This window comes from Engraulis encrasicolus, chromosome 22, assembly GCF_034702125.1.
Source record: "Engraulis encrasicolus isolate BLACKSEA-1 chromosome 22, IST_EnEncr_1.0, whole genome shotgun sequence".
NCBI lineage: Eukaryota > Metazoa > Chordata > Actinopteri > Clupeiformes > Engraulidae > Engraulis > Engraulis encrasicolus.
In genome coordinates, this window is record NC_085878.1 from 25,133,709 (window position 1) to 25,159,218 (window position 25,510).

A 25,510-nucleotide genomic window follows, 5' to 3' on the forward strand; every position below is an offset into this window, starting at 1 on the left:
CAGAACAAGGTTTCATTTAACATGTGCCCTATACACATATTTGTTTGATGCACTGATTAATCCTAAAATATCTCTCCTGTTTGAGATATGTGCCATCCACATGACTCAATAAAACTGAAGTAATTTCCGAAACAGACTTTGAGCACAGTAATTGTCCACACAAAATACCTGTCTGCATCAAACTCTGAAAAAGAAAAAATCAAAAATGAATAAACCAAAAATGAAAATTCTGCCAAACATCTCCCCACACCCTCCATTTCATAGGTACATATATCAAGGCAGGCTTCTTCAAACATTTGCTTAAAGACAGAAGCTCTCAGTCAACTCATCCACACACAGTCAGTAGTGTGGAGGAGGTGCGCAGCTGTAACAGAGTAGAGAGCATTATAATAGAAAAGAAACAAAAAAACGTTTTGTTAGTGGTGACAAAACAAAACCCAAGACAGACCGACCATTGTCTCATAATCCATACTCAAAATAAAATAGATAGCACTACATTCCGGGAGAACAACAATTATCAAGAGCACAGCAAAATTATGAAAAAGAAAATTACTTAATCCCAAAAGCATAACATGAAACCGACTCTGGTCATATCTGACTATTGTGGCTCACGTTTAGAGTACAGTCCATTACTGAATAGGCGATAAACGCAGACTGAAAAAATATGGTTACTGCATCCAATGTAGCCCTGAAAATACTCTATACACAGATGGACATAATAGGCAGAGAAGCATAACATTAAGCATGCAGTACAAAATTACTTTAATCATAGTATTGGCTGGCTTCACATAGTAGTTAGGTCTGCATAAATCCCTCTAACAGAACTAAAACATATTGGCATGCAGTCCTCACTGTCCTTCTGTCATGAGGTCATGGTGATTTAGGGGCCTAGCCCAACTCCTGCCAATAATGTCAGTACTTTCAAAAATAGGGAGTGGAACACAAAGTATGGGAACACCTACCACCAAACACTACACACAATTAACAATCTGGCACCACAAAGCATCTTACTGCTCACATCGTTACAACAAATAAGATAGGGTGGTTTTTTTTGTTGTTGTTGTTTTTTTGTTGTTGTTTTTTTTTAGTAATTTGAGAATCCAATAATATTTGTGGATATGCTTAGGTTACCTTGAGCATTGTGCCTTGCACACACTATACAGTACATGCTCTACCAAAAAATTTTTGAATAGGAATTAAAACCATAAGTAGTATATGCTTATATCCCTCCTGTTGAGACATGGCTTAGCACATGGCTCCATCAGATTAAAATGAATGACATTTATTACTACTCTCCACTTTCTCACACCATTCCAAAGTTGCGCATTGTCATCACCCAGACATACAGATCACTAGATAAACCAATCAAAATGTAAGAGATAAAAAGAAAGAAAACACAACTGCCATTGTAAAATACGCAACTTTAAAAGAAAAATGAAACAAACAACCAGACAGACCCTTTACCTATGGTATAAAGGTCAGACCTTGTCTAACTTTAGGTCAAACGTCGCATGGTTTGAAAGAGAAAGAAAAAAAATGACATGATACATTTTTGTCTAAAAACATGATAAAATTAGACCAACCTTTCACTATTTGCCTTGTGCAAACACTTAATTTTAATCTTAACTTTTGAATCTTTGTTTGTATGAAGTTTCAATCTCAGATTCATCGTTAGTGTACAGGTAGGCCTACTTATCTTCACACAGGAAAGAAAAGGGTGTTTCAAGACCCTTACACAGATTAATTCTAAGTATGGCACGGTTACACATATGGTTTACCCGAAAATAACAAACCAAACAATTCAAAACAGTAATGAAATGAAAATACAGAGAGACAACTGTCTCTTCCTTTGTAAATCAAACAAATGAAAATATAAGGATCCCAACGTCCCCAAATTCAAACTTTTAAAAGCAAGTAGAAAACCTTGACATGTCTCATCACCAGGGGTGGAAAGTAACTAATTACTTTTACTCAAGTATTGTACTTGAGTAGCTTTTATGAATACTTTGTACTTTTTAAGTAAATTTTTAAATTAATACTTTTACTTGTACTTAAGTACATTTTGACCCAAGTACTTTACTCAATTACACTGGAGCCTGGCCTGAGTACTAAGAAGTGTAAAAAGAAATGACTGAGAGACAAAATGCCATGCACAATAACGCCACAATCTGCCAGAAATGAAAGATTGTGCAGGATGGCACACAGCATTTCCACTATTTTACTATCTTGTATCAATGTATTGGATGATGGCTGGTGCCAAGCAAGAGATAGAGGTTATGGAGGACGATATTCAAGAAAATAAACATGACATTCTCAAGAGGAAAGCTAATTAAAAGTAACTAAGTAACTTTTACTCAAATTACATTTTAAGTGAAGTACTTTTTACTTTTACTTGAGTAGATTTTTAGATAGGTACTTTTACTTGAGTACACATTTTCTGTACTCTTTCCACCTCTGCTCATCACACACCTCATTCAATGCCAGGCACTGCATAGTGCCAAACATGTGAAGCAATGTTCACACTTATAGTATTAAACTAATGACAATGATAGATATTTGACATAACTTTAAGCTGTGGTATTGTTTTATCCTAGGTCGGTGTTCAGTTTTAGGTCTTATTATAACGGGTGCTGCCCCTTTAACTAATCCAACATCACAGGGTCCCTTAGACCAGAGTTCGGTGGGGACTGGTTTTAGCAAATCTTCCTCCTCCTCTGTGAGAAAGAGGTTTCATCCTTCTTCCTCTAACATGTGTATTCCTGATTGCATAGTCACTGTCCAAAACAGGGCTTTTTTTTGTCAATTTTGTGGAGGAGCTATACCATCATGTGTTTAACCCAGTCGCCACCCAATCTCCTTTGTCCACCAATTTTCCCGTTTCATTCCCGTCCAGATTTTTTATTTTTATTTTTTCCTTTGCATAATGGGATATGCGGATTGCCGTACAATTTGTACAACCCTTTTTTCAGAGTCTGGCAGTATCGCTGCCGCTGCTGAGGTAGTGTGGACATCTGAATACACATAAGACACTGTTATCTTTGCTGGGGTGACCTTGTCAAGTGCCTCTGTGCATTCAGAGTCTAGTTTTTGCGTATGCCACATTGTAACGTTCAAATCATCTGGGGATTTATGATCTTGCACGTGTTTCACGGCCCCTTTTCCTTTAACTACATGATGATCTTATAAATTACATTGTGCTGCAGACATTAAAATACAGTTCCAGATCATAATTGCATTGTAAAGGACTTGTTGAGTACTACCACCCAACTCAAAATACATAATAAGGCAAGAAATCCGATGAAATAAAACAAAGAAACAAGTCACAGTTAAAAGTCAATCAAAACAAAATGATAACCTAAATTGCTAGCAATGTTTAGCACATGTGATCTAACTCTCAGACCAGGTCCAAATTAGGTTTACTCACAGCACCTTTGGGCCATCAAATAACGCCTGCGTTATTTCAAGATCTCATAAGAACAAGGAGAAAGCTTCATCTATTCTTTAGAAGGAACAAAGACATTTCGGTAGGCCTACAGTAAATCATGAAAGCAAAACTCTTTTGCAAAGTTAACATGTTCAGGATAGTCCATTTAAAACAATAGCATTTAATGCACAAACAACGAGTATCACAAATATAGGGCCTAAACAAATAGCCTTCAAAGTCTCTTCAACCTGCTTCAGCTTTTTTTTTTTACATTCAGTTTCACTTTTCCATTGTATATAGGCCTATACAGACGGGGAAAATCTGGCGAACCCAGATTCCACAATTAAATTACACCTCTTTAAACCGTTCAACCTCAACCAATTCCCTACTTGCACAAACCATCAAAAAGAGACCATCGCAACGTTACGCTTTTCTTACACATAAAGGGCCAGGTAGAAAGGGCCCGGTGGCCTTCACCACGGTTGGTGATTTCTCACTTAAGACATAACAATCAATTGAAAACAGTAAAGAAACAAACATAACTCCACAACCCCATTTTCTCCTATCAAAAATAAATGGGTAAGAATGTGTGGAAAAACAAAATCATGACAAAATTCTAGACCTCAAAGTTGAATTGTAGAATAAAATAAAAGGCTCCTTCTTTTTTTTTTTTTAATTTTGTTTCAACATGTGCACTCACAAGCTTCGGCTAACTCTGAACACAATAGAGTACCTCCTAGGGGTGGAACGATTGACAAAATTCACGGTGCGGTTCATATCACGGTATCAAGGTCACGGTTCTCGGTTCTCTACGGTTCTTTTTTAGTTCGTGATAAATGGTGCACTGGGAATATTAAACCCTATTTATATAACTGTAATTATAAAGTGATGTGCAAGTTGAATCAGCTGTCGTCAGCCTTTCAAATGCCCTCTTTCAAGTGGCTAATAGAATCAGACCTATCACTAAATATCCTACATATGGTTTGTATAGGCTTATAATGTGAAAATGGTGTGATTTTAATTGTGTCATCCTCTGATTGGTCTTATATACTAATGTATTAATCAGAGAGACTGGGTAAGATACTCCTAGAATCTCTACTTTACATATTTTTCTGGGCAGTACATGAATTGCGGTTTGCCACGGACTGCATTTCACGGTTCGGTATGGTGTGTGAATTGTACGATTTCGGTTTTCGGTGCGGTTTGTACCATCCCTAGTACCTCCACTAAACACCCAAAGTATGTCTTCCACTCTCAGACATATTATAGGCACTCACTCCACAGATACACACGTACACTCCACAGACACATACAACCTCTCTCACACACACACACAGTGGGGTGTCCCACTAGGACAATTCATACAACAAATAGGGCCCACACAGACAGACAAACAGAGATCACAGTTGTTAGTAAACAGATCATATTACTATATGGTATCTGAGACATTAACTGCTCAGTGAGTAATCCAAATGGCTGTCATTTGCTTTTTCACACTAGTTTTGCTATAATTTCCGAGTTTTCATATCTACATTTTTTTGTTTGTTGTTGTTGTGGGCAATGCCTTGCCCAGTGACCCTTTTCTCCAAAGCATTTATCAAGTCTTTTTCTATTCGTACCGCTTTATCCAATAACACAAAGGTGCTATTGCCGTAGGGTCTTCTTTTTGTACTACTTTTCAGTCTTTACACGATAGTTCTTCCAAGAACTTCTCTCTGTCTTTGCTTTGCCCCGTTCCCATTTTGAACTAAAATTTGGCCCAGTGGTTCTTTAATACCTGCAGTATTCTAACACTGGGTTTTTGCAACAAGGTAGCGATCAACGACCGTTGTGGTAAGATTCTCTTCGACCTTCTCAGGTGGAATCTTCTTGCATACGAGCATCCACAAGGGCTCACTACTTTACTCTTGTTGAATTGGAATGAAACACAATCACCTAATGGTAAATGTATTTCCTTTCATACACACTTTCACACTTTCTCAACGCGGAGAACACAGATTTTAACTAGTTTCTTCTAAACTAGGGGAGTCTGCCCTCCCTTTACTTTACGTAGTCCAGTCTTTAACTTGTTCAACGACACAGAGGAGTCTGGCCTCCTATTTTACCTGATAGAGTCTAGAATTGTCAGGGTTTTACTCTCTATTTACCGTCTTTCACATTCAATCCTTTTGAATAAAAGACCTACTCACAATTCTCTGTTCTCTTGGGGTATTCCGTCAACCCTCAGATCCCAGCCTGCGAGGGAGGGACCAGTCCCGCAAAGGGTCTTAGTGCTGTGGCCACAGTCTTCCTGGATCTCACTCGCACGCTGGAATCGTCAGGTATCTTGGAATCCGGTTCGAAAGGACCAATTAAATGTTAGGTTTAAGCTACCAACATTTATCTCTAATAACCTGTACAGAAGAGTCACAGAGAACTTGAGTTAAATTCAACACTTGCAAGGAGGGTGACCAGGAGACTGCTTTCAGTTACAATGTCCAAGATCACTCTGAAAACAGCCTCCTTCTCCTTACGTTTTATTGAAGGAAAGCCCTAGTTACAATTTCGGTTTCAATTGGTCTAAGGGGAGGGGTAATTAGCTAAACCAGTTGAAACCAGTTTACACAGTAGCATATTTCTTAGCAGAATACCAGTTTACACAGTAGCATATTTCTTAGCAGAATATCTTGTTATTTAGTTGAAACAGACTGAATGTGACCTTGTCCTTTTCTCCTCGCCTAATCAGAGAGCGGAGTTGAAAAACATTCCTGCTCTCTCTCTCTCTTTCCCTCTCTCTCTCTCTCTGGCCTGTAGGCACAGAGGAACAACAATGACACATTCATAATATACGCACACCCTGACTTAAGCCTGGGCCAAGAGTTAGTCAAAGTGCAAAGTGGATAACTTATGTATAATTACTCCAACAGCATTCCAACAGCAATGAATAAAATAAAAAAATATACAAACTTCGACTTGATATTCAGCCAACCCCAGTGGCATGGCTGCCATTTACGAGGTTGGCGTCATTGAAAAGCTGTCCATCTCACAGTGCCAAGCTATTGCTAAATGGCTAGAAAAGCCATTACTGGTTATCCTTCAGTTTAACAATGTGTAGACAAATCACAACCTCCCAAAGAAAACAATGCATTCTAAAATGACACGGTTCACTGTATGGCACATAGTCAGCTAAAATGAGTGGTAAACCATAATAGAAGAGATGCACGGCTTAATTTTACAATGAATACAATGCCATAAGATTCCTATTTCATTGGATAACTGTAACTAAAATGCTTAAGTAACCATATGTTCCTAGATATGTTCAATATCTTCAATGCATCTGTAGACTACTGCATGAAAAAGATGCAATCCAGTCAGCAGCAGAGCCATGTGCTCTACATAAAAGGGCTGTAACAATACACTTAAGACAAGATTCAGTTCGTATCACGATTTTTGACCTACACAGTTTGATCTATCCCATGATTTTTAAAAATGTATCTTTTTGAAGCTTGGAAGCACCATTACATCATATCATGTGATTGTTATCTGGACTGAAGGGCAGGGCTCTAACCAACCGGCTGGTGGGTGGTAGAGAAGACCAACTTACTAGCCACTTTGACCCATTAGTAACGGTGTGTTTGTCTAGTAAGATTAATATCTACCCGCCATTTGGCTGAGGACGAAAAAAGTTAATCTAGAGCCCTGCTGAAGGGTAACAGAGCATTGAAAGAGTGCATCACCATACTGCCTTCTTGCACCGGGATACAGAATCAAGACTCTGTGTATCGTAATTTCTCTGTTTGATACATTGTCGTTACAGCCCTATTACATATTATGCCTATTCTGAGACTGCATGTTTTCCATTATATTCACTATTTAGGATAACAGGACATTTGCAACTTGGAAAAAAAAAAAGTTGACAACGATTGTATTATCACAGAAAGAAAAAAAGGTTCTGGTTGTACTCCCTTTAAACGTATGTATTTAAAAAAATTAAGCCGATATACCTCTTTAAAATGCAACTTGTTCGGTAACTAATCAGGAGAGACAGAGAGAGAACAGAAGGTTTGACTTTGACCCAAGAGGTCTAAAGCACTGGCCGATGTGACAGCTTCATTCAGTCGACAGTTTGACAGTCTTATACTTTGCCAGGAGAGCGAGGCAGAGAGAGGGGGAAGAGATCTCTGCATCTGGTTTCTCCTGGCACACTTTAACCTCATCCACCTGATGAAGGGCCTCTTCTCCCCGGTCTCCATGCACACGTGCTGCTCCCTTCACCACTCAGGGGATTGTAACCTGCAAGCAGCATAATTGTTTTGAAGAGTTACATTTGTTGCATAGGTTATAGGTGAAATGATGCGCTCAGCTTAACACATAAGCTTGCAAGACCGTGGCGACCCAGGTTGGAGGCCAGCCTAGGTCATGTCTAAACTCTGCCCCATTTCTCTCTCCCATTAGTTTTCTGTCTCCATCTTCACTGTATGGTCCAAATAAAGGCTTTGAAAGACATTTTTAAAAAAGTTCAAATACAAAGTCATTAAACAGTAATAATAACAATGTTAACCCTCATACAGAGCCTCTGTTATAAGTTTGTCGTTGTCGTTAATCTGTTACTTAAGACTCTTGGTAAGGTCATAGCAATGCTGTTATGATGTAGTTGAGTTTTTTCAGCAAACAGTGAATCGGATTGCAGGTGTTTCCATCTGCAATAAGAGACTACACAATATCAGGTAGTCACAGCACCAGTGTAACTGAGGTCTTCCTGCGCAGTCTGCCACAGTTTGGGATGGGAGGCACAGGTAATACCACTGAGCTAAAAGTCTATGCCCATAGCCCTGGGTTGTCCGTATGAGGTTTCAGGAATGAGGTCTAGTAACGTTCTGCCGCCAAACTCTACTGGTTGGCATCTGCTACAAAATGCCACAGAAGGCAGTGATGATTTTCACAACTTCACTTACCGCTGCTACGTAGAGGCTTTTTATCCGCCTTGGGCTTCAGCGCTGTGGATGTACTAGCTTCCTCAGGACTCTGCCAAATCAGACACAAAAACAATATTTTAGGCCAGATACAATTACTGACAAAGTCAAGAATAATTGGAATATGTCAATGGGAATTTATTCAAAAAGCACTTTATACATCATAGCTGTCGGCCAAAGTCTTTAAGATGGTACAAAGACGTAATATTTCGATATTGCTTTTTGGTGACCTCAAATGATATCGCTGTCTAACCTCTGTCAACTTCGTATTTCCTTTCGAACTCTTGCCTTCCTTCAAATTGTCCCACTTCTCGATTTTCTGCTGCCTCTTCTCCTCTTCGACCTTAAGCAAAGAGAAAAGCGAGCTCACATCAAGGGTCACATGTAAACAACTTGTTTTTCAGAAAGAATGATTGTTTTTTTTTTCTGTAGCATATTTCACCTCTCGTTGCTTCTCCAGGAAGAGAGCGGCTTTGGCATCCAGCTCCTCCTGCATCCTCTTGCGTGCAGCCTCCATGCCCTCTTGGCGCCGCACCACAGACACAGGATCTGCAGAGGACACCCAAAACAACTTGCGTCGGACACAGTCATCATTTCATGAAAGTAAACATCATCTGGATTTCATCTTGGCAAGACACACTGGACATATACCGTATGTCCAGACGGACAGAGAGCCCCGAGGACAGTCAGTGAATCGACAAAGAAAAACAAATAAAGGGCTTAATAATGTAGAGAAACCTCTTTCTGACCTGCCACGGCTCCGGTGCTGGTAGTGTCCTCTTGTTGGGCCCTCTTCTTATACAAGTGCTGCAGGGCCACGTATACTCCGACGCACAAGAACAGAAGATACCAGCCATACTCCGCCAACACCACAGACACTGCAAAACACAGTCAGACCTAACACTTACTATATAATGAGTGACATAGTTACAGTATTACTATTACAACATAGAGGGGTTGGACAAAATAACTGAGACACCTGTCATTTTAGTGTGGGAAGTTTCATGGCTCAAGTGGACAAGCCTGTTGGCCAATCTTCATTGATTGCACATTGCACCAGTAAAGTGAAGTGTGGATGTTCAATTGGCAGGGTAAGAGCACAGTTTTGCTCAAAATTTTTGCAATGCACACAACATTGTGGGTGACATATCAGACTTCAAAAAGGATAAATCCTTGGTACGCTTGTAACTGTTGCATTTTTGACAGAGACAGCAAGTCTTTGTGATGCACCAAGAGCCACAGTATCCTAGGTAATGTCTGCATACCACCAAGAAGGATGAACCACATCCAACAGGATTAACTGTGGATGCAAGAGGAAGCTGTTTGAATACCCTGAAATGGATGTTTGGGTGCTAACCCAGACTCGTCTCATTTTTCCAACAGAAACCATAGAGAGCTCCACAGGGTCAATACACAAGGGTATACACCCAAAAATCCCGTTCAGACAGCTTCCGCAGTCAACAGTCAGCTTTCCCCCAGGCTAACAAGTTAAGGCACTGAAATGAAACTATGTAGAACTGGTGTGTGAAATAGTGTTTATACACTTTTTTAAAATGCGAGTGCCAGCTCAAAAACACACCACCGCATTCCTATCAGAACACAGGCAGCCAGTGGTGGTGGCGAGTCAGCAATCAGCTTGTCATGGATGTAAACACTGTTTTGCTATTTGACTTGCAACATGTCATCAGCATAGTTTGATACTCTGTTAGCGAAACATACCAATACACTATGTAAGATGTCAACTATTTACAACAATACTAAACTCGCACGGGTGCAACAATAGGTCTTATTCCTGAAGGTAAATAACTACATCCAATGTTACACCTCACAGTATGCTAATGTTAGCTATGTTTGCTATATAGTTACCGTCTGACTGAAGGGAACTTAAATCTTGATTTTTCAACGTTGACGCCCCATCGTCTTCTGCCTCCATTTTCTCCAAAAGACGACAAAAATCGCCTTTTGAAAAACCCTACCAACCCCTTATATATCCTTTGTGCCTGTTGTCAACCACCACTTCCAAGAGTGTTGACTTGGCTAGCAGAACAGCAGCTATGATTCACTTCCTGTTCTGAATCCGGTACAAGTGATGACGTGGAGGTGTGTGCTTGGTCAGAGAAAAAGAGGCCTTGATGAAAGTGGGCTATAGGGTGACTCAGAGATCAAGTAAATACAATCCAAACCATCACATGCAAATGTTAATTTAGTTTGTAAGTGAGATAATTTGACCCAATGTCAGGTTCTCTCATGAGTTTAGGACTGGCTTTGAAAAGAACTGATCTGGGACAGAGATCATAAAGGAATTGGGGTCATTGAAAAGGGACAGCGCCTTCTAAAGGAGCTTTGACAGCACTCTCTCCATGTATGTATAAAAGAACCTTCACTGCACATTAAAGAGCACTTAAATCTTCCTGAACTCTTTAGGGATCACACATCCATACCATACAGCAAGGTTGGGAAACCTATGTACCGAGGGCCGTTTATGGGCCTGCCATAATCTTAATGTTTATACAGCTTCCATAGTAATATACAATCTACGGCAGCTTCACATGAAATTACATATTTTGTTAAAGAATCTTAGAAATTACATTTGCAGAACAATTAAGTTATATTCAGGGGATGTGGGGTTTGTTTTAACGGTGGCTGCCTTCAATATAGGCCTGAAGTGAAGGGGGGAATCCTGGTTTGTGTTCATAGTACAGTCCTTGGAGTACTTTTATGGCCCTTGGAGGAATTTGAAGTGGCCCTCTGAATGAAAAAGGTTCCCCACCTTTGCCATACAGCAACACCAGTGCAAAATTGTAAGGGTCACTTCCTGTATCAGCAAGAAGGCCTCAGACGGCCAGCAGTTATAACAGTTATACACACACAGTTATAATGCACCATCAAGTGCAGGGGGAGCTTCTTTCAGGATAGCCAACTCTCCTTCACCAATGGCATCAGTAGATAATCTTCAGCTTGGGGGGGGGGGAGAGAGAGAGAGAGAGAGAGAGAGAGAGAAACACTAAATGTGCATTGCATGTATTATGCACACACTACTCTGTTAATGACTCATACAGAATCATTATATTTAATGACCAGGTCTTCAGTCACAGTGTAGTCTACACCGTGCAAGTAATGAGTACAACCACAAATCTCAATATTTACAAAAATCTTTATTAATTAAAAAAGAAAAAGTTTTCACTTACAATGTAAGAACCAACATAAAATGTCAAAATCATGCACATTACACATAATCCTCTCAAAATGTAGACCAAAACACAGAATCTTAAACTTTCAAAAACATTTAACCGGATCCATTCACATGTGAATCTTCATCCATATCTTCCTCCTCATCGTCGTCATCCTCTTCCTCCTCATCTTCATCTTCATCCCCTTCTCCATTCTCACCACCATTTTCTTCCTCTTCATCCTCCTCCTCCTGCTCTTCTTCTTCCTCCTCCTCCTCTTCCTCCTGTTCCTGCTCCTCTTCTTCCTCCTCCTCCTCCTCTTCTTCTTCCTCCACCTCCTCCTCCTCCTCTACCTTCTTCTGAGGCTGCTGCTGCTGCTGTTGTTGTTGTTGTTGTTGCGGTTGTTGTTGTTGCTGTTGCTGCTGCTGCTGCTGCTGCTCCTCCTCCTCCTCTTCCTCCTCCTCATCACCACCCTCATTCTCTGGCTGTTCCTTTCCTCCACTCTGTTCCATCGGCGTCTCCACCTCCGTCTGCATGGCCTCATTCTCTTCCTCTTCCTCCTCCTCTTCCTCCTCCACCACGCCTGTACCTGCTACAGACAAGAAGCAGACAATTGGAATCTGGGCACAAATTTGACATGGAAGCGAGTTGGTGGAGCCAATTGAAATGCTCCATTCATTTCATTTGAGGCAAACAAACAGGGTTTGAATAAGAGGGTTGAAGCGAGAAAGCTGAGACAAGTTTAAGTTGTTATGCAAATGACAACATAAAAGTAAGCTTGAAGAAGGCCAGACGGCCGAAACATCACTTCACCAATAAAACATGGAGCAGAGTGTGCGGCATGCTTTTCATTTGAGCCATTTCACGTGAAATCAGACACTTTGGGACCCGACCAACACCGATTTCAATCATACTTGCTGTGCCTCTTTAGTAGCAAGGTAGCACCCCAGAACTGCATTTGTGTGAATCTGACACCAATATTAAGGGAGAAACAGACTAGCAAAGGTTTACATACTAGGGTAGGACACTATACATTCAGCCTTAATTATATCAGTCAGTGCAACTCTCACAAAAAGATGTCTGAGGTGTTGTTTGAAAGCTCTTTTCTGGCTCTACAAATTACACAAACAGCATGGAATACAACAACCTTCAGAATATGAATTATGATGCATTGAAAAATTAAAAATTGAATATCAAATATATATTTTTAAATGGCCAGTTTCCTGTCTAAACATAGCCAGTAAGGTCATAAACAACACCTGAAAATGGGGTGTTTGGTTCTTTATTCATTTCAGAGATAATGGGATATAAGGTTGGAATTAGTCGTAAGAAAGTAGTAATAGAGTAGTGTCAGGGACAGGACTGGACTGGCCATCTGGCATAACGGGCATTTTCCTGATGGGCCCTGCACCCTCGTCGGTCCCAAGTCCAGGTATTCAAAAACTACACAGCTTCTGCCCATTGTCAATGGACACAGTGGAAGCTAGACCATTTTCAGTATTCAGAGAAGGCAGGGTTGAAAGAATAAGCTCAGTAAATGATTTTTTTAAATGTTCAAGCATCAAAGGGTATGTTGTAGCTGTATATGTCAACTGCAAGTGTTGAGGAATGTATGCCGAGCACTGGAGAGGTGAAACTGAACTTCCTGCATCCTCATGGACCATCTCCATCCTTCACATATTCTGATAGACATGATGTTATGTGATATTACTATGGTATTACCATATTATTACTAGGTGATCTGTATGATGCCATATTTTTGAGTCCCATTGAACTGAATAAAGAACCAAACACCAGCATTTCAGGTGTTGTTCATGACATTGCAGGCTACCTTTAGACAAGGAACTGGCCATTTTAAAATGTAAGTTTTTTTGATATTGAATTTTTAATTTTTCAATTTATCATAATTCATATTCTGAGGGTTGTTGCATTCCATGCTGTTGTGTAATTTGTAGAGCCAGAAAAGAGCTTTCAAATAACACCACATACATCATTTTGTGACTTACACTGACTGATATAATCAATGCTGAATATATAGTGTCCTACCCTCTAAGGCTGTAACGATATTGCATCGAACCGAGGGATCGCGGTACGCAGACCCACGAACCCCTATCGCGAACCTTCCTCGCAGAATCGCGATGCGCCCTTTTAAAGTTGTTACCCCTCAGTCTAGAAAACAGCAGGATACAGGCAAATGCTTGCATATGCACTTAATGCAAGTATATGCGCTCAAAGACAATTAGAAATGGGGCGCACATGAGCGAGTAACACTTCCATTCACCCCTCTCTCCTGTAAAATGTTCCGTCCAACCAGCAGCACGTGCATTGGTTGTTATTCATTGCCTGAGCAACCTCCGCGACCGCGAGACAAAAAACTTGGGCAAACGTCGGAAGGTAAAGCACAGAAATGAACAGCAGACCAAGAAGGCTTTATCAAACGTGTGAAGATGTTTTTGATTCATGCATGCGCCGATGTATGTTGAGTGGAGATAGACGTTGGGCGGAGAGAGAGAAAGAATGCGAGAGAGCGAGATGCTCCGCCTGCCCAAATTTGAAAGAGCTTTGAAAGAGCTCTATACGCTCATAAGAGTGTCTGAAGTCGGGCGAACGTTGAGGTCAATGTGGATATTAGGCAGCATTATATCCTCCCCACATTGAAAGCCTGCCTAGCGAAAACATGCTCCATTTCAAAATGTCAAATCACAAAACCAAACAAAAGACAACGTGCGTGTTGCATACTGAGAACATACTGTAACTGAGGTTCATTTCGAGTTTTGTTTGTATAAGCGCGTGCGCGCTGCTGCACGATCAAATCAGTTACAAAAATATTAAACATCAAAATTAAGTGTTGCATTTCTGTAAGTAACTTAATACAACATGTTTCCTGACGAAATATTACCAGTGTTGTTTTCAGTTAATGTTTGGATATTAATTGGATAATGTTTGACAATGTGAGACAGTTGTTATAGGCTACCTATACTGGAACCCTGACCCTTTTCTCTCCAGTTCTGTCTCTCACACATGGTCAGCATCTCAGCATGATATGATCTAAGCCTATTTGTAATAAGCCTATTTTTCCTTGGTGAACTAATATCCCTTATTTCTCTGTGTTGTGCTTTGATGTCAACACCTGGGGAACAGGTTGCAGTGGTAGGCCTATATCTGCAACATCATTTAGTAGACCTAAAAAAATAATGTAGGCAGGTAAATGCAAAAAGAAAGCATAGGCCTATATATAAATATAGCCCATAATTTATTTTCTTCTTATTTTTTTCCCTTAAAAAAATAATAAAATCGTGGGGCATATCGAACCGTGGGTCATATATCGTGATACAAACCGAATCGTGGGTTGGGTGTATCGTTACAGCCTTACTACCCTCATATGTAAACCTTCGCTAGTCTGTTTCTCCCTTAATATTGGTGTCAGATTCACACAAATGCAGTTCTGGGGTGCTACCTTGCTACTAAACAGGCACAGCAAGTATGATTGAAATCGATGTCGGTCGGGACTCGGGTCCCAAAGTGTCTGATTTCACGTGAAATGACCCATTTTCTTTAACATGCAAATGACGACAACCAATCAAATCAATAACACAAATTAGTCTAAGCCTAGATATTTTACCTAGATGTTAAATATTTCAATTGTTACGATTTACTTCATCACTTTATGACTTGGTTGTTACGCTGTTATTGGTCCTGTCTTGAACTTTAATATCTGTCTGTCTGCCCTGTGTATGTCTATGTCTTTGCATGGGGTGGAGAGAAGCGCTATTTCACTTTCCTTGTAGGACCTGTGCATATGAAGAAACTGAAAAAGCTCATTGGATAACACAAATCAACCCCCCCCCCCCAAAAAAAAAAAACATAACCGCATAATTTAGATCTAAAAAGATGTTGAACAAACCTTGTCTGATGTCTCGTCCAGGAATTTGTCCTGACTGGAGCATTCCCTTCAGTCTCTCCACCTCCGCTAGGGATGACGCATTGGAAATGGCATTCTGAGGAGCAATGTTAATGATTAGTCATGTTCATGTCGACAAAAAAAAAGTTATTCAATAGTGTTGATGTATGAAACATGTTGGCCTTTTAAACAAATGGGCAGTATGAGGGGGAACAGATAAAAATAATTATGAAAAAAAACATCTACAATACACTAGCATCATAACTGTGTCTTGCTTTACCAGTATCATCCTACTTGTACTTGCGCATGATCAATACTTGCCTTTATAGCCTCCACATCAGCAGGCGAGGGCCCAGTCTTTTTCTTATCAGCCTGAAGCACAGCCCCAGGGGTGAACCTTTAAAAATACACATGCAACTAAATTAGACATGACTGTTCTGCTGCCTTGCCTCTCATACCTTTCAACCATCGCTTCGATCTGTAGTGTAGTACCATATCTTTATCTGGGTCAATAAACTGATACAAGACAGCTCCTTGAAACAGCCATTTTCCTGAACACTGTTTGCAGAGGTTATGAATGCTTGTCCTTCTGACTTTTTTTTTCATTGTCGTACCAGACATTCGACAACAAAATTGAATGCATTCCAGTGCAACATTTAGATGTTATCTTTGTTGTGGGTTTCAGCCAATGTGACTCTCCTGTTGTCATAACCCAGTCCACTATGCAGTGATTCAGGATCAGTGGCTACTTCAAGGATTTTCATCTTACGTTTTAGTACGCTTGCCAATATCCTTTGCAAGCTGAGCACCTCGTTTGCCTTTGAACATTTTCTCCGCCTCTTGTCGTTCCTGCGGCGATATATCACACAATTAAAGTGAAACAGACTCAATACCAAGACAGTTAGGGAACGAGTTTCAGCACACAGAGTACATTCTATCCAGTAAATAAGCAATGTTCAAGCATTTAAATCATAACTTTTTATACACTACTGAGATTACAAACTGGAATCTAATTAAGTACCAATCATCAGCCCTTAAAGCAATACTGTAGCATTTTTGGAAATGAGCTCATATTATACTTCTCCTTCAGATACCTAATAAAGTTTTATGTTTCAGCTTGCTGGACCAAAAGGATTCAATGTTAATTGCTAGCTTGGAGGTAAAATTTGCACTGCCACAACTCAAGAACGACTGGAAGTACAGGAGAAAAGTAAAACTCAAATCATTTAACTCAAGGGGCAGTGTAAAATAAGCTTATATCTAAAGATTGCACAGCATCCATTTAACCACCCTTTATGAAGCACAAATACCCCAATACATGCAGATACAATAGTCAAATTCACTAAAACAAAAGAAATTCATACCTTTAGTTTGACTTTTTGGAAGTCTAGAACCCGGACTTGAGGGATTTTGCTGATCACGTAAAGCCGATAGTGCTTCTTATTGGTAACAGGGTTTCTTAACAAGCTGCATTGAAATGGACAAAGTAAATACATGCAAATGCAATAGTTCATTACTTAGTATTACAGACGTGCAGTACAAAACAATAAAAACTCCAAACGTCTTACTCACCTTAAGAGAGTCAGGGTCTTCACTGTAGCAAGAGGATCAAGATCACCCTGAAAGTGTTCAAAGAACACACGTTTACACACAGTTAAAAAATACATCCTGATCAATGTCACTCCAGAAACTGCTCACTTCAACTCAAAATGTATACTATTTTGAAAAGTCCATGACCTACCAGCTCTTGGATGTTGTTGCTTGTGAGAACAAGCTCCTTCATGTTTGGTAGGGACTGTTCAAGGTTTTCACCAATACGGCTGTAAATTCAACAGAAGACAGACATTTTTCTAACTTTACAACAAACCACTCTTCTAGTGAACTTCTGCATCAGGGGCGGGGGGGACAATTTCTCGGTTTGTTTACATGGAGCACTACAGGGACCGTTCACATACGGGGAGACAGGCAAACTAAGCCCGTATCAACAAATGAAGAGTCTACACAGAGGTCAAAACAAATGGTCAAACTGTTTCATAGCTTACCATATCCTGTTGTTATTCATAATCAACGTTTTGAGGCGCTTAAGAAGTGGGAATCCATCAAGCTTCCTGATTTCATTATCGGAGAAGTCTACGGTGTCAAACTGGTCCAGGGTGGCGCCAAGATTTTCCAAGACTGGTATTTTGTACCCTACGCGTTTATTGTGGAAGGGAAGGGACAGGTTTAACACATGTGCACTGTACCTTTTGATAGTAATTGATTAGTTACCAATGTTGCGTTACAGCCAGGGCACAGCACTTACAAATATGTTAGGTACATGTAGCTCTAGCAATAGCTAACCAAGGCCTTATTGTGTGTGTAGCAGCTTAACTTTCAACGTTAGCAAGCTAACTATGGACTCACCGCGAAGATCCAATTCTCTATCTCGCACGGGGTTTGTGTACTGAGCAGCCTGCTCAATCAACTCAGCAGACAACTTCACCATTATGGCTTGTGTTCAAGTTAAACTTACAGTAGTCCAGTAAAAATGTGGACCACGGCTAAAAAAATCAAACACGCTGCCGGGCGGAAGTAGTGTCCAACGATCAAGAGCAAATGTATTAGCAGCAAAGCGCACATTTACTGCCACCTATTGACTCGGAAGGGAGCTGGCGGAATACTGACACTGCATTGCACTCAAGGGCTGTGGTTATCATCAAAGCTCTTCAGTTAAACAGTCTAGAGCCTATGGTGTCATCACGACTTGGATATATGCCTTTCACCAATAAAACACATCACAGGGCATGTTTTGTGCTTACTGCAAACAAATATGTGATGCTCTGGTGTCATAGCAAGATACCAGATACATTTCTGTTATTATTACATTAATAAATTACACATCATATGGTGACTCATTTCAGTGTGACTAATCAATTGAATTAAATTGGAGATCCACTCGCACGGCCTTGATTTGCATCACTTTGTATTTCTCGTATTGTCCAACAGAGGGCAGACTTTGACAAGAAATCAGCTTCTCGTCATGTTAAACTGAAAAAAAGACAGGTGGTGAAGTAGCCTAATATGTATTGCAACATAAACTTCCCATATCCTAGCCTGGCTCGTGAGAACCAGGTTACCCATATCCCACATCGACCCTTCAAAATGTTCAAATTAAACAGAAATGTGTGCGCTCAGACAATGACTTGTGCAAAAAAGAGTATTATTTCATCAAGAACAATGGGCCTATCCTTATGATGTCATCTAAAAAGTCCTGCAATTATACGGAGATAAATATGTATTTCTCTCACAAAATAGGAGTATTGTATAGCCTACTTGCATAGTTCATTAATCACTTGATGGCTGTATTTGGATTGACTCCGCTCCTGCAGTGCTAAGTCACCCTGGACAAGTGGAGTGCTCCGATAAGACATGCAAACCTTTCCTGGAAAGTTCAAGTCCTCAGTGCTTTGAGATCAGAGCAGCCAAACGGTGGGTATTCACCATGGAGGATATGCAATTCATCTGTACAAAAGGTCACTGATTCTCTCTCTCTCTCTCTCTCTCTCTCTCTCTCTCTCTCTCTCTCTCTCACACACACACACACACACACACACACACACACACACACACACACACACACACACACACACACACACACACACACACACAAACACACTCTTTTGGAAGATTGTATTACCAAATGTATGGAGCATAAAGAGGTCATCACAGCCAGTCTTTACTTTTATCACTTTTGGATTTATTTTGCCATCATAACATTTTGGGCAACAGTTGTGACATCAAATACATCCTACATATCCTAAAATGTACAACTGCTTTTAATGGCACACTTCAACACATCATGTACTAGCATTTTTACCAAAAAACACAAAACTGAATGGCCAAAAGCATTTTGGATGGTTATGTTTACAGTAAAAATCATTTCATGTTCTGAATTGAAAACTGCATCGTACTGAAAACATAATTCTGATGAGAGTGCCTCTGATATTTACTTCAATTTACAGTTGTACAGACCTTTGAGTTCCAAACAATGACACAGCCTTTGAATAAAATATGAACAGTTTGTACATGTTGCATACTGTAGGTTTGTTTGTTTAGAAAACAGATCTTAAAAATATATATGTCCCTCGATAGGATTAATTAAAATGAAGATTATTTCCAATAAAAATGCAGACATGACTACGTTGGATCATACTGAAGATTTGTGAGTTAGGTATCTCTCTCTCTCTCTCTCTCTCTCTCTCTCTCTCTCTCTCTCTCTCTCTCTCTCTCTCTCTCTCTCTCTCTCTGTCTCTCTGTCTCTCTCTCTCTCTCTCTCTCTCTCTCTCTCTCTCTCTCTCTCTCTCTCTCTCTCTCATCCTGCCATCAGACAGGTCCTGCAGCAGAACTGGCGGAACAGCTTCTTCTCACACAGGCGATTGGACTTCACCATCTCACAGAACACCTCGTCAGCTGCATTAGGAAGATAGTGGCGAGAGAGAGAGACAGAGAGACAGAGAGACAGAGACAGACAGAGAAATACAGAGAGAGACACAGAGAAAGACAGAGGGAGAGAGAGAGAGGGGGGGGCAAAACAAAGTAAATACTCAGTACATCCCTTTTGTGTTTCATATCATACACACAAACAACCCCCCACCCCCCTCCATCCCTTCTCCCTATTGCCCCTTGTTCCCAACAAAGTGCCGACTCTTTTACACCACATACACAAACAAAATCATGCCAACATCCCCTTGTCAACCCTTTCGAACTCGACTTCTCTGTGAGCTCCGCGTTCCGTCTGTCTCTGAGCTCCATGCCCCACTTGTCCTCTCCATCAGGCCAGGCCCCGGCATCCCTCATGTGGGGTCGCTGTGGCCTTCCTTCCCTGAGGGCCAGCAGGGCATGGGCCGGTGTTCTGTCGAGATCAGCTGCTTCGTCGAGATGAGCTACCCTTTGTGTGATTTGTAGTTGGAGTTGTATTTGGAGCTTTTCCACCCTTTGGGTCTTGATATCTCTGCTTATGTCTGCTTTTTTTTTTACATGATTTTGGTTTACTGTAACTCCATCGATGTTGCTTAATATCATAAAAGTATCCCCTTTTCTGTCTTTTTTTGACAAATGACACCTTGGAGCTACCATTAAGTTATTAACCAATAGAGACAATCCCACCCAAACCCTTATCTTATAACCCCTAGGCGCACTACTGGTAACTTAGCTCGACAGGTAGCTCATATCGACACAACACACCAGGGTCCTGGTAGGCTAACTAGGCTCTGTGGTCCAGGTTATGTAACAGGAGAGGACCGCCACGAGGGTGAGGATGAGGGTGAGTCTGTGCTGGGTTCTGTTTACTCATAGCAACATTGTTGTTGCCCTGCCAATCTGGCTGGCCGAGCAGGCCCATCCGTGACAACCTGCAGCTGCAGTACTGAACTGGCTTGCTCTCTTTCAAGCCCAGCCCCACCGCCTCTCTCTCTCTCTCTCTCTCCCCATCTTGCACTCTCTCTCTTTCTGAACCTCTCCTCTAGCTCCCTTCTTCTTTTTCCCGCTCTCCCTTCATTCCTCACTTGCTCTCTCTCTACCTCCCTCTCCGTCCTCCCCTCCCCTACTCTCTCCCTCTCCCACCCTTGAGCAGGCCAGGTGACAAGCACAGCCCCTGGAAATCTTAAGTCCCGATGAGACAGGAGAAGAGAGCTCAACTGTGCGTGCAACTCTCCACTCCTCTCCTCTCCTCTTCCCTCCCCTCCCCTCCTCTCCACTCTCCTTAACACTCCTCTCCTTTCCTCGCCTCGGAGAGGGGGCTAAGATGGCTCTGAACGTCAGCGGCTTCACACAGAGGGGACAAATGCAGGAAAAAGAGCTGAGCCTGTGTCTTTTTTCGTCTGCCTTTGTTCCGGGTGTGACATGCACTTAGTAATGTGACACTTGGTGATTAACCAGAGCTCAGACTCAACTCACCGTGGGTGACAAAGGGAGAAAATAAGAAGAATAGCGGATTTAGTACTAACACCCACACACACACACACACTCTCTCTCTCTCTCGCTCCCTCTCTTTCTCTCTCTCTCTCTCTCACACACACACACACACACACACACACACACACACACACACACACACACACACACACACACACACACACACACACACACACACACACACACACACACACCCTCCTAGCTGCCTGATGGCTGCCTGCTTACTGCTACTTGCTTGCTTCTGCATCCACACCAGTGTCACTTCATCACCCCTGTCAGACACCTTCGGAGGCTCCAAAACCCGTCTCCCCCTGCCGCCAATTAACACTCCCCAGGGCTGCGACAGTTTCCTTTTGCAGGGGGGGTTTGAGGAAGATTAAGTGTGACGTGAATCACTGCTCGCGACGTTGTTACGGCCGCCCGCCCGACTGCAATCTGCTCAGCAGCAGTGCGCCGCTGCCGCCGCCCGCGTTCAAAGGCTCTTAATTCCCCAGCTGCTGACTAGTGCGCTGTGCTGTGCTGTGCTGTGTTGCGTTGTGCTGCTCACTGCTCATGCTCTGACGACTTCCACAAGCTACTTTACCCACCAACATACTGTACATACACGTGCACACACGTACAAGCACGCACACACGCACGCACGCACACACACACACACACAAACACACACACACGCATACTTTTCTCCCTCTCCAATTCTCTCTCTCTCTCTCTCTCTCTCTCTCTCTCTCTCTCTCTCTCTCTCTCTCTCTCTCTCTCTCACACACACACACACACACACACACACACACCAACTCATAACTTCTCTTCACTCAAATGCACATACACACACACACCAACTCATAACTTCTCTTCACTCAAATGCGCGCACACACGCACACACGCACACACACACACACACACACACACACACACACACACACACACACACACACACACACACACACACACACACACACACACACACACACACACACAGACAACACATGTTCTCCTAAGCCGTCACTTACCGTTGTTGCAGGTGGCGTTGATGAGGCAGGTCCTGCCGATGAGGTTGTAGCCGTCTTTGCACTTGGTGCACGTCAGCCCCGGGCCCTCGCAGCTCACACAGTTCTCCCCACACCTGCGGCAGCCACAGGTAGAGTACAGTAGCAGCAGCAGCAGCAGCAGCAGCCACATCACGGATGAGTGGAGGCATTGCAGAGGAAGAGAGATGAGATAAAAACAAAAACACAACACTGTTGATGTGACACACACAAGATGGGCCCACAAGGGACAGGTGGTGAGGAGAGAAGAGAAGAGAAGAGAAGAGAAGAGAAGAGAAGAGAAGAGAAGAGAAGAGAAGAGAAGAGAAGAGAAGAGAAGAGAAGAGAAGAGAAGAGAAGAGAAGAGAGGAGAGGAGAGGAGAGGAGAAAAGGAGGAAGAGGAAGAAGAAGAAAAAGAAGAAGAAGAAAGAAGAAGAAGAGAAACAACTCTCTCTCCATCTCTCTGTCTCTGTCTCTCTCTCTCTCTCTCTCTCTCTCTCGCTCTCTCTCTCTCTCGTTTTCTCTCACCCTCCGCACCTCTCTCTGTTTTGTGACAAAAACGACAGAAACAAATGTTGGAGCATCATGACATTAATATTTATCAGGAGCAGCCGTTTGAGGAGGGAGGAGACGATGAAGCTCTAGGTCATCCAGCAAGGGTGACACATCTCAGCAGCACGGAGGAGAGATATATCACTCCATCACTCCAGCATGCCAAACACCAGGGAGAAAAATAAGATGCAATGTGAATCGAAGGTTTTCCCACTGCACCACTGCAGTTAAAATTCATCTCTTTCTGAGATGCCAAAGAGACAGGTAATTTGATGTGTGTGATAGCTCAGATTACTCAGCTACCTGTTAAGCATCTTCTGATATATATATTTTAATATAATTTATATCTCAAGCTGTACTCAAGTCAGATAAAAAAAAATAGATCAGGACATATTTCATATGTAGTTGACTTTATATTTTAAACTAGATGGTCTGAGTAGGAGGTGTGTAGTTTCAGCCCACCATAGGAAACGGAGCAAAAGTCTCTAAAGAAAAGCGCACTCTTCCACTGTGTGCACGGCAGATTATACGACACAAGACAGGCTTCTGTGATGCTGATATCTCAAAATCGTAGCACAGGTGCATTTCCCTCCCGCTGTATTCATTGGAAGAATCCACTGCATATTGTCATGCAGAGCCTATCTGTTTATCATTACTATCATCATCATAAGGTATGCCGGTGCACAAACTATTTGTTGACGTTCGCTAGCAAGCAGATGCCTGGGTTATTGCTCCTACAGATATTTCATTGCTGTCCTCTTGTATTATTATTGTGTACGGCCGCCGCCAAATGACCCGGGACAGAGCGGACGAAAAAAAAGAAAAGAAAGTGAACCACATTCATTTCCTGAGGAGGGGCACCAGCGCTAGTGCGCAATCACACAGCGTGACCTTCCTTAAAAGCCTCTATTTGCTTTTGACGGCTCTCATAAACCAAGGGTTTGGGGAAAAAAGGGAGAGAGAATAAACGCATGTGCCAACAGCGTTCTCCTGTATTGAGGTGGAGTTCCTTATTCTCAGCTATTACCCTGCGCTAACGTAGTGTGATGTGATGGGCACAATATATTCTGCGCTCTACACTCTCATCAGTTGTGTGTTCTCTCTCGTTGTCCAAGAGCTCTGGCTTATTGACAATCATCAACAGGAGTCATAAAGAGAAACACCCCAAAATAAGGAATCAAATGTACTGTGACCAGGGCAGTCTTTATGAAATATGAAGAAAATTGGGTTTTAAGAAAATGTTCCCGTCGCATTGAGTGAACAAGGCCCCACGATGGCATTTGACATCAATACCTCGGTAAGTGAAAGGATGGCTGCTCAGGGGTGTCTGATCACTTAAAGGCCCCATCTTCCAATCTAGAGCTGAAAACCATATTTCCAGCCTTGGCAACAGCATTCATCTCCACTTCGTGTCTGGCTTTGATAGACCTCCGAGCCTTCTGGCATTTGCTATGGATAATTGACTAAGCTTTTCTGGGCACAGAAGAATCGTGAAAAAGCTACACATCTGAAATGGTATCTTAAGTTGAATGTGTTTCTGTATAGCAAACGAAGCCATATTATTTTCTTCCATGCTGAAAAAGGTCAGCTATATCAGACACTTTGCCTCAGCACCCCTTTATACTGATAGTAAAGCTAGACGGCTCAGCTGCACGGCATTACTTCCAATCTTTCATCTTCTGAAAAGACCAGGAAAAAGGGCAGAGACAGGTCACCCACCGAGCCAAGAAAGAGGGAGAGAGACAGACAGACGTACATTACAGACAGACAGGCAGCCAAAGATCCATAGAACTTCAACCTGACCTACAAGGGTAGATACACTTGAGACATTGTGTGCTGTGTAATACCGTGCGGTTGCGTGAGCATGGTAGTGCAAGCCTCTTTTCATTAGCTGGGACTATAACTGCAGATTTATTTGTGGAACCAGTTAAATTTGGCCGTAAAGATTATGTTTGGCTGAACTAGTTTCTCATGAAACCTCTACTACAAACACAAAGTAACAAAAAAAGTTGTAAAGAAAAAAAATCCCACGTTTCTTTTTTATGGGGTTCAGAGACTCACTTGCGACAAATCTTGTGTTTGAACCCGTCGAGTTTTCCCACGTAGTAACCAGGACTACATTCCGGAACGCAGATCCAGCCCTGGTGGAGATAGTCTGGGGCACACCGGATGCACTCCTCGCTCCCTGGACCTGTGAAGACAAACAGCAAACAAATATGGCTGCCTAGACCTTCTCTGGCAATTGCTGAGTATTTCCCTTCCCCCCCCCCCACCTTGCCCTTTGCCTATCCCACCACACTGCCAATTGAAAAGGTAGAGATGGCCGTGATAGACAGGTATATATCACTTTACCCCCACACCTGTCCCTCAACACTCCCATTACAGGTGGCACGTAATGCTGCAATAGATGGATACTAGGCCTGTAACAGCATAATGTATTATATTTGTACCGAACCGTGATCCCAAACTGAGGTACGTACCGAACCGTGATGTTTGTATACCGTTACACCCCTAACTTATAGTATGTACCACTT

General features: G+C 41.9%; 3 protein-coding genes across 3 annotated transcripts in view; all 3 read right to left on the reverse strand.

Moving 5' to 3' along the window:
• Window positions 1-6,333: 6,333 nt before the first annotated feature.
• selenos (selenoprotein S) lies at window positions 6,334-10,455 on the reverse strand. Its single transcript, XM_063189142.1, has 6 exons — window positions 10,243-10,455; window positions 9,126-9,254; window positions 8,819-8,925; window positions 8,630-8,719; window positions 8,359-8,428; window positions 6,334-7,696 (listed from the first exon to the last, which is right to left on the reverse strand). The coding sequence occupies exons 1-6, from the start codon at window positions 10,307-10,309 to the stop codon at window positions 7,617-7,619; spliced, it is 543 nt and encodes a 180-aa protein (XP_063045212.1). The 5' UTR covers window positions 10,310-10,455; the 3' UTR covers window positions 6,334-7,616.
• Window positions 10,456-11,512: 1,057 nt separating this feature from the next.
• On the reverse strand, window positions 11,513-18,038 carry snrpa1 (small nuclear ribonucleoprotein polypeptide A'). Its single transcript, XM_063188845.1, has 9 exons — window positions 17,851-18,038; window positions 17,490-17,637; window positions 17,189-17,267; window positions 17,020-17,066; window positions 16,812-16,914; window positions 16,217-16,296; window positions 15,769-15,844; window positions 15,451-15,544; window positions 11,513-12,138 (listed from the first exon to the last, which is right to left on the reverse strand). Exons 1-9 carry the CDS (start codon window positions 17,930-17,932, stop codon window positions 11,663-11,665), a joined length of 1,185 nt encoding a protein of 394 aa, XP_063044915.1. The 5' UTR covers window positions 17,933-18,038; the 3' UTR covers window positions 11,513-11,662.
• A 1,123-nt stretch (window positions 18,039-19,161) lies between these two features.
• pcsk6 (proprotein convertase subtilisin/kexin type 6) overlaps window positions 19,162-25,510 on the reverse strand; it is a 63,685-nt gene continuing 57,336 nt past the window's right edge. The window contains exons 19-21 of the mRNA XM_063188798.1: window positions 25,038-25,167; window positions 22,410-22,522; window positions 19,162-19,896 (exon numbers count right to left, since the gene is read on the reverse strand). Coding sequence (XP_063044868.1) covers window positions 19,799-19,896; window positions 22,410-22,522; window positions 25,038-25,167 — 341 coding nt within the window. The 3' untranslated portion in view covers window positions 19,162-19,798. The remainder of the gene's footprint in view (window positions 19,897-22,409; window positions 22,523-25,037; window positions 25,168-25,510) is intronic.

Bases quoted from the DNA above. Each gene is read 5' to 3' on its own strand.
- snrpa1 (XM_063188845.1), bottom strand. From the start codon at position 17,932: ATGGTGAAGTTGTCTGCTGAGTTGATTGAGCAGGCTGCTCAGTACACA. The intron at 17,067-17,188 runs GTAGGTCATGGA...GAACACTTTCAG, and splicing joins GCAACAACATCCAAGAGCTG to GGTGATCTTGATCCTCTTGC. The intron at 15,545-15,768 runs GCAAGTATTGAT...ATTGCTCCTCAG, and splicing joins CTGATGTGGAGGCTATAAAG to AATGCCATTTCCAATGCGTC.
- selenos (XM_063189142.1), bottom strand. From the start codon at position 10,309: ATGGAGGCAGAAGACGATGGGGCGTCAACGTTGAAAAATCAAGATTTA. The intron at 8,429-8,629 runs GTTAGACAGCGA...CTGATTTGGCAG, and splicing joins GAAATACGAAGTTGACAGAG to AGTCCTGAGGAAGCTAGTAC. The intron at 7,697-8,358 runs GTAAGTGAAGTT...TGCTGCTTGCAG, and splicing joins AAAGCCTCTACGTAGCAGCG to GTTACAATCCCCTGAGTGGT.